Source organism: Leguminivora glycinivorella, chromosome 1, assembly GCF_023078275.1.
Source record: "Leguminivora glycinivorella isolate SPB_JAAS2020 chromosome 1, LegGlyc_1.1, whole genome shotgun sequence".
Classification (NCBI taxonomy): Eukaryota; Metazoa; Arthropoda; class Insecta; order Lepidoptera; family Tortricidae; genus Leguminivora; species Leguminivora glycinivorella.
The window spans coordinates 13,091,957-13,107,162 of record NC_062971.1 but is presented as its reverse complement, the minus strand read 5'-3'; the positions used below and the strand labels follow the sequence as shown (position 1 = coordinate 13,107,162).

The following is a 15,206-nucleotide window of genomic DNA, read 5'->3' as shown; positions in this document are numbered from 1 at the left end:
CGTCATAGACGTTGCATCATACCGATAGATACCGCCTCAGTCAAAAAACGCGTAAGAAAAAGTAAGTAAGGCCATGCAGCCAAATGCTGCGAAATATAGCGCATGTAAAACGCCCGGCTCTATTAAATGGGTAGCCAAATTATGTTTTTCTTGTTAACCTTAAAACAAAATGTCATATACGTATTTATTTGGTATCAGTGGGCAGCAGCACCTCTCCAGACACGGCGCCTTCTTCCAATGGCGATGGGAACTTTGCCGCCTGGCCACCGCACCGCAAGGACAACGTCAAGAGCCCTGGTAAACATCCGATTCTATTAGTTAGTGTACTATCAGCTGCAAAAGTGCATGGCGTATTATCAATCAATTCATTCATAATTTCTCCATGCACTTTTGCTGGTAGTTTTAGAGTTTGATAGTACAATCTCTGCTAATTTGGGTTCCCAAGGGCTGTCAGAATTTTTAGAACGTCATAGAAACAGAGATTTTGGATTCAACCGCTTTATACAAACTAACTCGTGTTCTCCTCTTTGCCAGTACGTACCTTCACCGGCGCATACGCATCGCCCGAGTCGCCGCTGTCGAAAATGGAGCTGGCGTGGAACGCGCCGTCGCCGCTGCACCATCAGCCTCACCAGCCCTTCCACATCCCCCCGCCAGAGAGGTACTTACATATTATCCAAACAAACAAACCTTAACCCAATAAAGGCTTTGAAAAGACTTTCCACTGAGACTTAGCACGCTTGGAATTACAGCTATAATTAATGTTATATTGATTGAAACCGATATACTTTTTTAGTCTTTTTACCGTTTTTTGAAGAGTTATGAATCGCGACGACTGTGAGCGGGGGCTATTGGTGGTAGCGAGATACAGCTTTACGGCTTTCCCAGATATGAACGTCTTGCCGTTGCCACTGCTGCGCACACGAAATAATTACCGTAGAAGGCCATTATTTTTTAACCGACTTCAAAAAAGGAGGAGGTTCTCAATTCGACTGAATGTTTTTTTTTTTTATTTATTTTTTTGTATGTATGTTCCTCGATATCTCCGAGAATTGTGGACCGATTTTCAAAATTTTTTTTTGATCGAACGGGTATAACCCCGAGATGGTCCCATTGGCACCAAGTCAGGGTCTGATGATGGGATCCTGGAGAAATCGAGGGAACTCTTCAAATGTTATAGGCACATGTAATGTTTTCAGTGTATTTTTCAAAGGTAAACCAGTATTTACGCCTGATGGTAATAATTTTATGTGGCTGAGCTGATGATGGAAGGTCAACTCCTCAATGGTTAGGAGTTAAAGGATAATTCTTTCACTAGTGTACATGTATTCGGACTGATACATATAATATCAATAGGAACCACTAAAAATCAACAAATAAATAAACTTTTTTAACAAAAAATAAAACCGCCTTCAAAAATAAGCGCGTTACAAAACACGGAGAAACTAAAAAGCAAAAAATAATAAACCTTTGAATTCAGATTTCTTATCGTATTGCAATAATCTAAACATCCAAATTATAAACAAATCAATTATTTTTGGAGTCGGTACCAGCCTGCGTATGGTTGGGTGGGGCGAACAGGCAATAGCAAGGCGACGAACAGGTCTGGTACCGACTGCAAAAATAATTGATTTGTTTATAATTTGGATGTTTAGATTATTGCAATACGATAAGAAATCTGAATTCAAAGGTTTATTATTTTTTGCTTTTTAGTTTCTCCGTGTTTTGTAACGCGCTTATTTTTGAAGGCGGTTTTATTTTTTGTTAATCTAAAATAATTGTTCTATGCAGACAAATCTTGTTCATAAGTAATCCAATTATTTACACGTGTGTTCGAGTGCATAGGTACTATGTATTTATAATACCAAAGACCTATGTAACTTCGTAAAGACCGATAAAGTCTAAGAAAAAAACGTACCCCAAAACCATACAGAAAAAGGTACGGTGAGCTAGATGGCGATACACCTTTGGGGTACGCTCGGCTAGATGGCGCTAATATTAATATTTGACATTTTAAAACATATCAAGCTAAGAATATGGGCCAAATTGTCAAAACTGAGGTTCAAAAGTTTTAAGCCGGTGTCGAGAGATGGCAGTCTATGCACTGTTATTACACATTTTACTTTGACAGTCATTCTCTATAATACTCGATCCTCTTTGATGATAATACTAATTATTGACTACAATTCTAGATTGCTGCCCATCGGTCCGAAACCAAATAAGGACCAGTATCCAGTCTTCAACGCTTTAGTGGATCGTGTTCGCGAAGCTCTAACTTTACCTCCAGGTACGTACGATTTCAGTTATCCTCGACCTGCCCAATGTGATTTATAAAGGACATTCCAATTTTTGGAAATTATGACTGTGAAACTGTGAAAGTGTAGACTGTAAAAATCTGGAGGACTTATTGATAGCTTTTGACTGTAGAAACGATGTTAGGGTTCCCACTCGAGTGAGTAACAACTCGTCCACGGCACTCGACCATGCCTACACTAATGTGGACATAGACTCGATAACAACATCTCCAGTAGTAACTAACATCGGTGATCACTATGCAGTACGTTTAGATGTGTTATGTCCACTTAAAACACCTATTGTACTATCTCGATTATCAAGAAATTACTCTGAAATAAATCGAGTAAATTTCTTTCTTTCAATGGAAAGTATAAACTGGACGAATTTTGTGTCAAATAATGGCCAGACAGCTGAGATCTTATCAGATCGGTTAAACAATATTTTATGCAATAGAATAGACACCTGTTTTCCTTTAAAGATGACTAACCGGTCAACAAAAACTGAGTCGTGGATCACACAAGACATATTAAATATGAAATCATTTTTATTTGACTGCCTTAACTTGGAACGTAAGTTCCCATTAAACGACGACTTAAAAAAATGTATTGAAAAATTGAATATAGAATATAAGTATGCGATTCAACAACGTAAAACGCAATTATATTCATCGCAGATGGCTGTGACACAAAATTCGTGCAGAACTATGTGGCACATAGTTAACAAAGAAAGGGGGAAAAGTGGACGTCCTCCCGTAGATTTCACCGCAGTCGTGGTAGACTCAAATGGTGAAAAATATAGTAGTAAAAAAGAGGTGGTCAATGCTATGAATGCTAGGTTCGTAGGTGCCGCCATGGCGTGCGGCGCCCCGCGCGCTGACCTTGACCGAGTGCTCGAACAGCTGATCACCTCGCGCGCGCCTGCGGATCGGTCCATAAAATTTACTCCTTTTACCTGTGACGAAGTGTACACAATAATAACGTCTCGAATACCCCATAAAACTAGTAAGGACATTTATGGAGTATCCATGGACCTGCTAAATACTGTCGCCTATACTTTAACGCCAGTACTCACTCACTTGTTTAACTTATGCCTTAAAGAGGGAGCGTACCCACAGTCTTTAAAAATAAGTAAGATTTCTCCCCTCTTTAAAGGTAAAGGAAAAAGAGAGAGTGGGGATGGGTATAGGCCGTGGTCTATCATTCAGTGTGTTGCTAAGGTGCTGGAAAATGGAATATGTCAGCGGCTAACATCATTTTTAAATGCGACAAATGCATTGTCCGACCGCCAATACGCGTACAGAACGGGTCGCTGCACCACCGACCTAGCGCGAGAAGCAATACGCAAGGTCATGGACGCCTTGGAGAACAAACAGCAGGTAGCAATGCTCTGCTGTGACCTCTCCAAGGCGTTCGACGTCGCCGACCATAGCATCATCGCCGCTAAGCTGCTGCACTACGGCATCCGTGGCAATGCTCATAGACTCCTCATTGATGCTCTTCGTGACCGATCCCAGGTTGTGGTAGGTGACGGGGGCCTATGTAAGTCCGATCCGCTAACTACATCAATGGGAGTTGCCCAGGGATCATCCGTCTCGAATATCCTGTTTTCCCTGTTACTGAATGATCTGCCTGGAGCAATGTCGACAGCTGACATTTTAATGTATGCGGATGATGTAGCGGGTATCGTGACAGCACCAAATATGGACGACTTGGAGGCGCGCCTGAATGACGCCGCAAACCAATTATTTCGGTGGTTTAACACTAATGGCCTAGCACTGAACTTGACGAAGACCCACTTCATTCACTTCCAAGTTGGAGGCCGCACACCGAGATCATTAAAGGTCCAAGCTGGCGGCGTAGGCATAGAGCAGGTAGAGACTACCACATTCCTGGGATTTGAAGTCGACCGAAAACTTACATGGGCCCCCCATGTAGATAAGCTGTGTAAGAAACTAGGTGGTGCATGCTTCGCGCTGCGTCGCCTCGCTCGAGTCGTGCCGACGCATGTATTGCGGACTTGTTATTTTGCAACCGTCCACTCCCTCTTGCAGTACGGCACAGAGCTGTGGGGGCGTGCCGCAGACTGGCAGCGCGCGTTCAGACTCCAAAAAAGAGCCGTCCGCGCTGTTCTTCAGCTGTCTCAGGATACCTCAGTAAAGCCCTACTTCAAGGAGCTTGGTATTTTGACCATGCCGTCTGTGATCATATTACAAATCGCCACGTATGCCTATAAAAACATGTCCCATTTTAAAAAACGCGCTGATTCGGCCCGCCTTCTTCGACATCCGAACAGGCTGTTACCGATAAAGCGACGACTCGCGAGATCAGACAAAATAACTCACGTTATGTGCCCTACTGTATTAAACAAGTTGCCAGAGTCAATCACCTCCGCTCCTTCTCTCGCTTGCTTTAACAGAAAATTAAAAAGTTGGCTTATCGAGCACACATTTTATAGCATAGACGATTTTTTAAGGCTTTAATATTAAATTTTATTAATCATGTATTTGAGTTAAGTATACCTAGAGTATACCAATTTACTTACCTATGACATTCAGATTTTAAATTTGTACTTTTTGTAAATTGACATGTGATATTTAAAATATTATACAATAAATGATTATGATTATGATTATGAAAAACCTGGATAGGAAAAAATAATCCCTTTATTTTTTTTGGGTTTTACCTAAATCGTGATACAAAGGAAAATCTACCCTATTTATTCAATAATTTGGTTTAAATTTAGTTTATTACCTATCTGTTAAGTAACTATTAATGAGTCAATTTTGTTATTACCCTAATAATGAATATCCTCGTCCTGCCCAATGTGATTTATAAAGGACATTCCAATTTTTGGAAATTATAAAATATATAAACCTGGATAGGAAAAAAGAATCCCTTTATTTTTTTGGGTTTTACCTAAATCATGATACAAAGGAAAATCTACCTTATTTATTCAATAATTTGGTTTAAATTTAGTTTATTACCTATCTGTTAAGTAACTATTAATGTGTCAATTTTGTTATTACCCTAATAATGAATATCATATTATTTATAAATTATTTAATTTTTACAATTGTATATACATACTTATCTCAATAAGTGAAATGTAATATTTCTTTTGAGGCAAATAAAATATCTTTAAACCGAGAAATTTCAATGGCTGAAACTGTATATCTATGGCGGGCAAGACGAGGTTATTATTAAAAAAAAGTCACTCTTGAACGTAACGCCAGTCGTCTATCCCGCTTAATTGTAAACCACGAAGTCTGGTGGTCAAAGAATTAAGTTTTAAAATTGTTGTAGACGATTCTACTGACAAGACAGACTCCAGTAGTCAGCAGGAGCCGGAGCCGATGCCTACGCCGACGCCGACGTCTCGACCGCAGGATTTAGCCAAGAAACTTTCATCCGAGGGTGCCACGTATGTATTTTCAATTCCCTGTTATAAGAACCCCTTTAAAAATAATTACTTTAAATGCCAGTAAAGATAAAGCATGACCAGATATATATGACTGCGCTGCGCGCCATGGTTAGGAATTTCATTAGATCTAATTTCTTCATAATAAACTGAACTGTCACCCCATACATCAGAATAACAGCGCTCTCCTGAAAATCCATACTAATATTGTAAATGGGAGCGACGTATTGACGTGATTTTTTAGGTGGAGGTAGTTGAAGGGATGGAGAGTGACATAGGCTAACTTTTGTCTCTTTCTAATGCGAGCGAAGCCGCGGGCTAAAGCTAGTAGTCATATATTTCTTGTCAGGCTTTACCACACGATTGTGTAAACATTTATTATCAATTGTATTTAGTACCCGTCATTATGGAGTATTTGAATAATATAAATTTGATTACTGTGGCATTTAAAGAAAGGCGACGAGATCTTCCATTATTGTCTCTGTGGCTACATACGAAGTTGTATAGTCAAGTGTAAAAATATTGGTGTACAGAAGTCGTTCACCCGAAACACCAGAAGTGCCCATGGAGGTGCGTTGCCGGCCTTTAAGACGGGTGCTCTTTTCTTGAAGGTTTGAAGGTCGTATCGGTCCGGAAATACCGCAGGCGACAATTCATTCCACAGTTTTGCTGTGCAATGCAGGAAGTTGGAGAAACGCACAGTTGAGGAGTATTAATTAATTTAGATTGAATTTGTTAGTCGTTCCCGAGGAGCGTCGCCCCGGCGCCTGGCGCGGCAGGCCGCGCAGCTCGGCTCGCCGCCCACGCCGCCGCCGCCGCCACCGCCGCCGCCGTCGGCAGCGAGGCCACAGAGTTCCGGTAATACCTTAAACAAAGGATTCTGTAGACTAGACAGCCAAATAATAATACCACAACCGAACGAGATGGTCACATACAAATTATAATAAGAGTGACAGAGAGCAAAATGTTATTTTTTGTCTTTGTCATAGTTTCACTTTTCCGCCGTTGCCACAAACGAGTTTGTGGCAAACAATAAGGACGTGGCTTGTCAAGCTTATTGTCCGCCCAAATTACGTACATAGGTTGTTTATGGTAAACTGTCAGCCATTTTTAAAGTGATTCTTAAATTCGCTCCATTATTCTATATCTGTCCCTTACGGGTGTACGCTTGCGTCAAGTCTATAGTATCCTTCGTCTGAGGGTAATACCAATCTCTTAGGGCCACTTGCACCAACGAAAATGGAGGGTTTACCCTCCATTTTATATGGAATTTGATAGATAGCCCACTAACCCTGAGTTAAGTGGTTGGTGCAAGTGGGCCTTAGACATGCAAATGTCGTCTTGTATACTTACCCCTTATTCATAAACGTACTCTAAAGTTATCAAGCCGATAAAGTTCGTTTGTTCTTTTCTATCACACTAATACGTCGGAAAGGGACAAACGAGCTTTATCGGCTTGATAACAGAACTTTAGTGAACGTTTATGAATAAGAGGGTAATAGTATAGTTTCAAAATAAACCGGGACTTTGCCAACCTAAACGTATGTGTTAAGCTCATGTAAATCGTATTAGTTTAAATCCGTGGTGGCTAACTTTTTTCATTGAGGGCCAATTTAAGGTAAATTATTTCGGAGGACCAGATTTGCACACTAAAATGCCTTTTTACATTTTTTACTACAGTACCTAGTTGCCATATCAAACATTATTTCGAAAGGCTAGTGGAGGACCGGATAACAAGCATCGTTTACTGGGACCGATATGGCTCGCGGGCCGTATATACTTTGCCCACCCCTGGTATAGAACGCTCTGTACTAAACCAAATATGAATAACGCAATTTTGATATTTTTTTTGCCAGATTATAGCTGGTCAGTTTTGTTGAGACAATAATGGTTGGTTGTAGCAGAAAGCGCGATGGACGGAAGCGGCGGCTGGTGGGAGGACGAGACGCGTGCCGGGCGCCGCGCCGCGCACGCTGGCACCGCGCCGCGTCCAGACACAACACTCCAATATCGCTGTGAGTACCTTATCTGGTAGAAAGCACCTTATCGGAGATTCCAAAGGGTAAAGTCAGGCCTGGTGCAAGAGTAATGAATCCGACACATTAACGCAGATTCGGGGTAAATCGATTGAAAAGGGTCGCGAATATCGTACTCCGGCCTGCAATGTGAGTTGCGGCGGACGCGATGCTACCGCGCTGCTTCTGACCCGTGACCGCGTCAATGTGACGGAAGCTTAAACTTAAACCGTCCCCGGTTACGGCCACCCTAGTCTTGTAGTTGTCTTTAAAACTTGAGATACTGCTTAGTTCATTATATATTGATTGTCCCAGGCGCTGAATGTGGCACAGCTGTGGAGCAGTACAGCGATGAAGAGTTGGGGCTCTGCGTGATCATTCTGGCCACGTTTGTGCACCGGGAGCCGTGCGCCGCGGCCGCTATGCTACCGGCCTTACTGCATAACGTTAGCAGGTAGGCTTCCTCTATTTTTGACACGGTACTTTTTTTCGTTAAATTTTCTTTATATTATTGCAACGGGCACAGATGTTTTTTTGTATATGTATTGGGCCCTTCTTCCTTAACCAAATATAACTCACGAATATGTAACCATACTAACCATGAAACAACTCGTTGACAGAGTGGTCCAGCTAGGCAACTACGCTTGGCAAACGGAGACGAACACCCGGCTGCCGGGCAGCGCGGTTTTCGTAGCTCATCAGTTTCTGCGATGCGTACTGCATCAACTGGCACCAAACAATGTGTTCCTGCAGATATTCTTGCTTAGAAGTCCCGGTAAGTGTGTAATACTTATAATTGATGACAGAATACGCTTGACAGACAGACGAACCACTGTCTTGAGAACTTTTGCATTGAACATTGCATTAGGCGCTTCTGTCAACTTGAATCGGTTTTTTCTTTAATGGACTTTTATGGACTTTCATTAATAAGATTGCTTAATATTCTTGTCATCGGTTTTATTGCATAGTTATATGATTTTAAATAAAATACAAGCAATGTTGTCAAAATTCCTTTCCGTTTTAATTTCTCCACCCAATAGAGAAACAACGGCTGATGTTCTTCAAGAGCATCGCGCAGGCGTTCGTCGACTTCAACGAGCTGTACCCGTGCGGGCCGCTGCAACTCGTGGTCGAGCATCTAAACTCCAAGAAGACTCTGCCTATCGATGTAAGTGAAATCCTACACTAGTTTTATAATTAGTTAATTGATAAAAAATTACATTGCTAGAATGTTAAAAGGCATGTGGAATTATTCTATTTATATTGCCATCATGATTCACGAACTATTTATTCGGTCCTACATCGGACACTTTGTGAACTCTTCGATTTTTTGACCAGAAAGTGTGCTCATTTGTCAGATTATTAATAAAGGAAAGATTTTTGCGATTTCTAAACAAACATTTTTTTTTCCAGCAAATATCAGTAATTGCATCAAGCATCTGCCTGTACCTTTCATGCCTGGCACCAGAAGTGCTAGGCCCGACCACCGCCTGTTGCGCCCTACTTGGGCAGTTAGAAGCTCTCTTCCGCTCCATAGTGTTACAACTGCCGGCCTTAGATGAACCTGGGCCGCTGTTGCGAGCCGCTGCTGCAGTGCTGAGGATACCCGGGGCTAATCAGAACAAGGTACAGTCACCGAGTACCTAGTGCTGCCCTTAGAGTTTGAGTTTGTAGCTTGAGAGTAAATCTTTAAATTTATTGTGGGATGGAGGAAGTCCACACACAGACAAAAACAGTGAATATTACATATGATGATCTCCACTTTTAGAAATCTTTTGGCTTCACCAATTTCGTAACCTATAACAATATTTTCAAGAAATTAATATTTACTATGGCAAAAAAATATAACGCCGGAAAGTGATTTTCGGTGGTAGAAACAACACCTAATTTGAACCATTCTTCCACAGAGCATTCTCGAACCAATTTCCAAGATCATCAGCTACTCTATTCAGAACTACGTGGTCAAGCTGTCCATAATTTCCGAGCTAAGCGCCGTCTGTGTCCGCGTGTTCAGTCGCGACCGAGACAAGTTGCTCGTGTGTCGCGTGCTTGTGTTCGAACTTGTGCAAGCGCTGCGAACGAAGACAACTATCCCGGATGAGAACCTGTTCATACTAATACAGTTTGTGCTGCAAGGTTAGTATTTCAAGATCATTCGCTACTTTATCCAAAACTGTCCATCAACTCGAGTCGAGCGCCGTCTGTGTTTAATCACGACCACTACCAGTTGCTGATATGTCGTGTGCTTGTGATGGTATGAAAACTAATATCTTGTATCAGAACCTGTTTATACTGATCCAGTTTGTGTTACCAGGTAGAGTAATTAAATAAAATGTAATGTTCACATGTCTTAAATATGTGTACTTTAAATGATTCGTTAATTAATACAATGACATACTGCTGCGTTATATTTTCTACTGATTTCTTTAAATTTTTCGCACCAGGTCACAACTGCACCCTCGTCCTCCCGCCAGCGCTGAACACAGGCGACTTGCTCACGCCGAGCGGTCCCGAGGCGCGGGACCTCGGCTCCGGCGCCGTGGACTGCATGCGGCCCCATCTGCCCGACATGATCGACCTGCTACAGGACCCGCACCTGCTTAACAAGATAAAGGTACATACCATAAATACCTGCTGCTCAACAAGATCAGAATACCGGTATACAGGCGACTCACATCAAGCGGTCCCGAGGCGTGGCAAACCCGCTCAATATGATTAACTTATCGTCAACATATATATTTATACACTCAGTTCAGGCTTACTTGTCCAATCATGTAAACAAACACTGCTGGAAAACATTATCTCAATTTTCTCTGGAATTACACATTAACCATTTTTTTAAATGTTATTATACACTTAAATAAACTCACAAAGTATTGAAATCAATCAAAAAACCACTGAATAATATCATTTCTAGAACGATTTTCATCAATAATTGTAATTACGAACGGATGACATAAAAAACTCCTGACATTACGAAGTCTAGATTGTCTATGAGTCGCAATGTTGGGATGACAACTTATCGTTATTTGAACGATCGAACGTCAGAGTTTGTATAGCTTGGAAAAAATGCGTTGATATTAACTACAATAATTTATCAGATTTTTAACCGACTTCTTTAGGTAGAAGGAGCCTTCCTTCTGTATTCAGTTTCGTATTTATGTTTTATGTACTTATGTTTACCGATGACTCCGAGAGCCATGATCCGATTTTATCATGTTTCTGAAGAAAGCGAAAGTGAGACAAGCCTTTTTGACAGGATTATTGCAAATGTGACGAAAAATAGTAAAATTTTGGTTTTAACATAGAATTGAAAATCCTCTGATGACGTCAGCAGCCAAATTATCGTTAATACATCATTTTATCGACACTTCCAATCCCTAGTAATTGTCTTTGACCATATTTGACGTTTCGTTTGTTTACTATATTGGACAGGTAAGGCTGAACTGACTTTATACTATATATACTTTGAAGACTTGTTTTTCATCATTTCTATAATTTTTGATGACTTATTTATTTCCATACATTCATCACCCTTATGCTGTTAAAGTGTATGTTTTTCATCACCAGGGCTCCGTCTCCAAGTCAATAGTGAACCGCAACCTAATTTGCCTCAACGAAGACACGCTAGGAGCGATCGTGAAGGGCGGTATCGCTCAGTACGTTGCCTTAGAGCTGGCAGCGGAACGAGGCGGCAAGGCCTGCGCACAGGGCCGCCATGTGTTGCCTTGGCTCACCACCACAGCCTTACCCGGGTAAAAACCTTGTTATTTAAACTGCCCATTTTGCTATCCCTATCCCATTGCCGGGCGAAAGCTTTCCGTATGATTGAATTGAATTTGAATTGTTTATTGAATAAGCATCTTACATGAACATAAAAATAAACACAACGTCCCCCAAAACTGTTTACACAGTAATTTGATGGAAAGATTTACACTCTGTTCTAGTGGTTGTATTCTGTCAACTGTCCATGAAGAACGTATGTAAGTCGTTCTACATATTTGATAACTTGGCCACCTTCTTGATGTAATCGCAGATATGTCTAATCCATTTCAGTTTATCTTATTAGTTCAGTGAATTTCTACCATACTACGTTCTACTGCTCGTAAACAAAACACAGAACTTCCCTTATTTTCGTAACAGATCGCGGGAAGTTGGCGAGTGTATCGCCCGCGTCCGGCTAGTGTCCTGGCTGGTGATGGGAGCGCTGTGCAACGCGTGCGGCGGCGCCGGCTCCGAGCCGCAGCCGCTGCAGCAGCCAGTGCCGCAGGACGCCAACTGCCACATCACCGACCACATCCAGGTGAGTCATCACCGCTAGTGTCCTGGCTGGTGCGGTGACAAAGACCACATACAATCAAACAAGTATATAGGATGGCTTTATCTTTTGGTCCTTATCCTTAGGGCCAGAAACGTTACGTAGACTGTTTTGAGTTTTGGAGCGTTTGGGATACGAGTAAGTAGTAAGTTCCTTAGATGTTCGCAGTGCTCATTTTTTATTAAAACGAGAGGACTAAGCCCGTTTTCACATTATCCGATCCGACATCGGATGTCGGAAGGATTTCAATAGAAAAAATCCAAGATGGCGCCTGTAATGTATGGGATATCGGTCCGACATCCGATATCGGATCGGATAATGTGAAAACGCACTAACCCTTGCAATTAGGGTATGACATACAAGTTCATCTATCTCTGTCCTCTTGTATCATCATATTATCTCTCTGTTCTATTTTCAGACAATAATGTCCTCATACGTGGAGCAAACTAAACCGGGGCCTCAACGCATGAACGCGCTGTTCCACGCCTTCATCCTCTGCCACCTGTGGACCCTGTATCTGGAAGAACTGGCGGGCGCCAGCACCCCTAGCAGCGAAGCGAACCACACCACTGTATGCATATTGCTGGACTTCTGGTGCAAACTTGTGCCAAGTATACTGCAGGTCACCGTGCAGTCTAAAATCGTACGTACATGATATACATGACATGATTTGAAGTCGATATATTTAATATTTGTTTTTCGAGTTCGGTTTTCACCTAAAGTTATTTTCATTGCAGCTGGCGGAAACGGTGAACCTCCATTTTCTAAGCCTGCTGGAATCTTTATTGGAATGTAATTCGACCGTACTCAATAAACTTCTGCCTCTCTGGACGCCTATCCTACACTCGCCACTTTTCAGCGTAAGTACCTATTTATTCGTAAAACTTCCAAATCGTAAAAATGGCCGCACAAAAATTACAGTGCAAACACGTTTAAGTCTCGTTGAATTTAAGATCTAATGTTTCTTTATTGAACTTTTGTGACTTATTTCAGCAGGTTTTACTCATGTTTGAGTATTAATTTTTATAAAGGTTCAAACATAACTAATATTAAAGAAACTTACTAGTGTTCTTTATTTCCTTTTTAGATGCCTCCACACGTAGCCGAGCGCGTGGCAGCGTGCCGCGCTCTACGTCCAGAAGTGGTGCGCGCGCAGAAGCCCGCCCCCGCGCGCCCGCAGCGCCGCCTGCTGCGCCTGCTCGCCAAGATGGCGCAGCTCGAGCTGCAGCCGCACGCCTTCTACTTCATATAAACTGTCTCACTCGTGACCAGCTCGTGGCCTACCTCGCTCCGACCTGAAATGGTGCGCGACAGAAGCCCGCCCCGTATACACCTATCGTGTGGCGTCCCCAACGATTCTTCTGCAGCCGCGCGTTTGCGCAAGCCTTCTACTTCATATACATGTGTATGCGAAGGTGAAAACAGATAAATAATCTAGGCCTTCTATCGTCCTTAACTGATCTAAGCCCTCCTACGTACTCTACATACGTTCAACTTACCTGGCCAACTTCATCCCCACACGAGAAGGAGAGTGTTTGTTTATGTTTATTTGATAGTCATCATCGAAAACTATGTTGGTGGTGCGGGGTATGCGGGGACGTTTTACTACCTATACCTACTAGTTGTTATAAATTATCTAGTAACTAGTCCATAATTTACTGTGATTTTGTTGACTGTTATAAAATTAAGAGAATCTTAGCCAAATCTGTGTCAAAATAGATATAAGTAGTCAAAACTCGTTATTTGTTTAAGAAATAAGCATGAATGTTAGATTAAAAATAAAATCGTTTTAATACAGAACATTTTTCTTTTCAAGCCTTTATTGCCTTCACAAAGCTGAAGAACTGTCGATTGCTTACGTTTTGTCCAGACACGGACGGCTTTAGCATATTGAATCTTGAATTTACACACCATAAAATAAATAATTTATTTTAAATGTGGGAATTGCACTGAAATATTGTAACCGATATTATTTCAAAACAACTATCAATAGCAATCAAATTAAAAATGCTCATCATTACACGATGTACACGACGAACAATACTATTGAAAGTGTAATATAATGAAGTGCGAAATCCGAGCAAAACAAAACCCACTCGAACTGACCGCTATTGTCCGCTGCGGCTATTGACGGATAATTACATTATTTCAGATTGTATCACGATAACTCCGTCTAAATATGGGTGGCTTAATTTCTCATTTGCATTCAAGATCAAAGATGGGCCAAATAGACAAGGCTACCCTCCACAACACTAGGAGGTACCTAAAGGTTGAAAGGTTTTTTCTGCCCCCTGGCCAAGAAGCATTAACTTTCGAAGAGCTGTACTAAACCAAGGTGTCGCTTACCCACCCCGTAGGCAGAAAATATTATTTCTACACACTTCAGCCAAAAAAATAAGACTCAAAAAGTTCTTACTTTACTGACCACAATGTACCTAGTATGGTCTATAACAGTATAATAGGGTTGGTCGGTTAAATATATTCCAGATGGCGCCAGCATAGCTTTCTCTGGTAATTGTGTATTGTTTAAATGTTATTGGGTTTGATGGATGAGTCCTTTAATACAAATCTCATAGAACATAACTATATGAGGTTTTTTTGATGAGGAAAAAATTCTGGAGCCACCAGCCAACAACTATTGACAGTTGCAAACGCCATTAAAGTACCTACACACTAAAATGTAGGGTGAGACAATACAATCGCGGTCACAAAATTACCTAACAGCATATCATAACTCGCGTGTTAATTGTTTTTAATTGATTCTGCCCACATCAGTCCGCTGGATTAATTGCTCGCACTATGACCCGCATTGTCTGTCGATTCGATGTGAATCGACGAATCGATGGTTGCCTCATGGGTGATCGATTGTGTCATTATGCTGATGTTCTTGGCACCTTGGCTGGGAGCCGAAATAATGGTTATTAGAATGCATTTGTACTTAGGTACCTAAATAAGTATTCAGTCACGCAAAATACCTACCAATCTTATATAGGTAGGCACGTCGCATACGAGCTTTAGTGCGTTTTCACATTATTCCATACATTTAAGCCGCCATCTTTGATTTTTGCCTTTGAAATCCTACCGACATCCGATATTGGATCGGATAATATGAAACCTCACTAAGGTATCGGTTCCTAAGATGACCCATCGTTGCTTTTATA

General features: G+C 41.5%; 1 protein-coding gene across 1 annotated transcript in view; it reads left to right on the top strand.

Annotated features, from left to right (window-relative positions):
- Window positions 1-13,836, top strand: part of LOC125228289 (protein unc-79 homolog) — a 47,401-nt gene extending 33,565 nt beyond the window's left edge. Inside the window, 17 exon segments of the mRNA XM_048132792.1 lie at window positions 199-297; window positions 535-661; window positions 2,193-2,287; window positions 5,598-5,715; window positions 6,452-6,570; window positions 7,614-7,727; window positions 8,043-8,181; window positions 8,348-8,502; window positions 8,768-8,895; window positions 9,141-9,353; window positions 9,635-9,863; window positions 10,172-10,341; window positions 11,298-11,482; window positions 11,871-12,030; window positions 12,464-12,688; window positions 12,783-12,905; window positions 13,133-13,836. Coding sequence (XP_047988749.1) covers window positions 199-297; window positions 535-661; window positions 2,193-2,287; window positions 5,598-5,715; window positions 6,452-6,570; window positions 7,614-7,727; window positions 8,043-8,181; window positions 8,348-8,502; window positions 8,768-8,895; window positions 9,141-9,353; window positions 9,635-9,863; window positions 10,172-10,341; window positions 11,298-11,482; window positions 11,871-12,030; window positions 12,464-12,688; window positions 12,783-12,905; window positions 13,133-13,297 — 2,564 coding nt within the window. The 3' untranslated portion in view covers window positions 13,298-13,836.
- The last annotated feature ends 1,370 nt before the right edge of the window (window positions 13,837-15,206 follow it).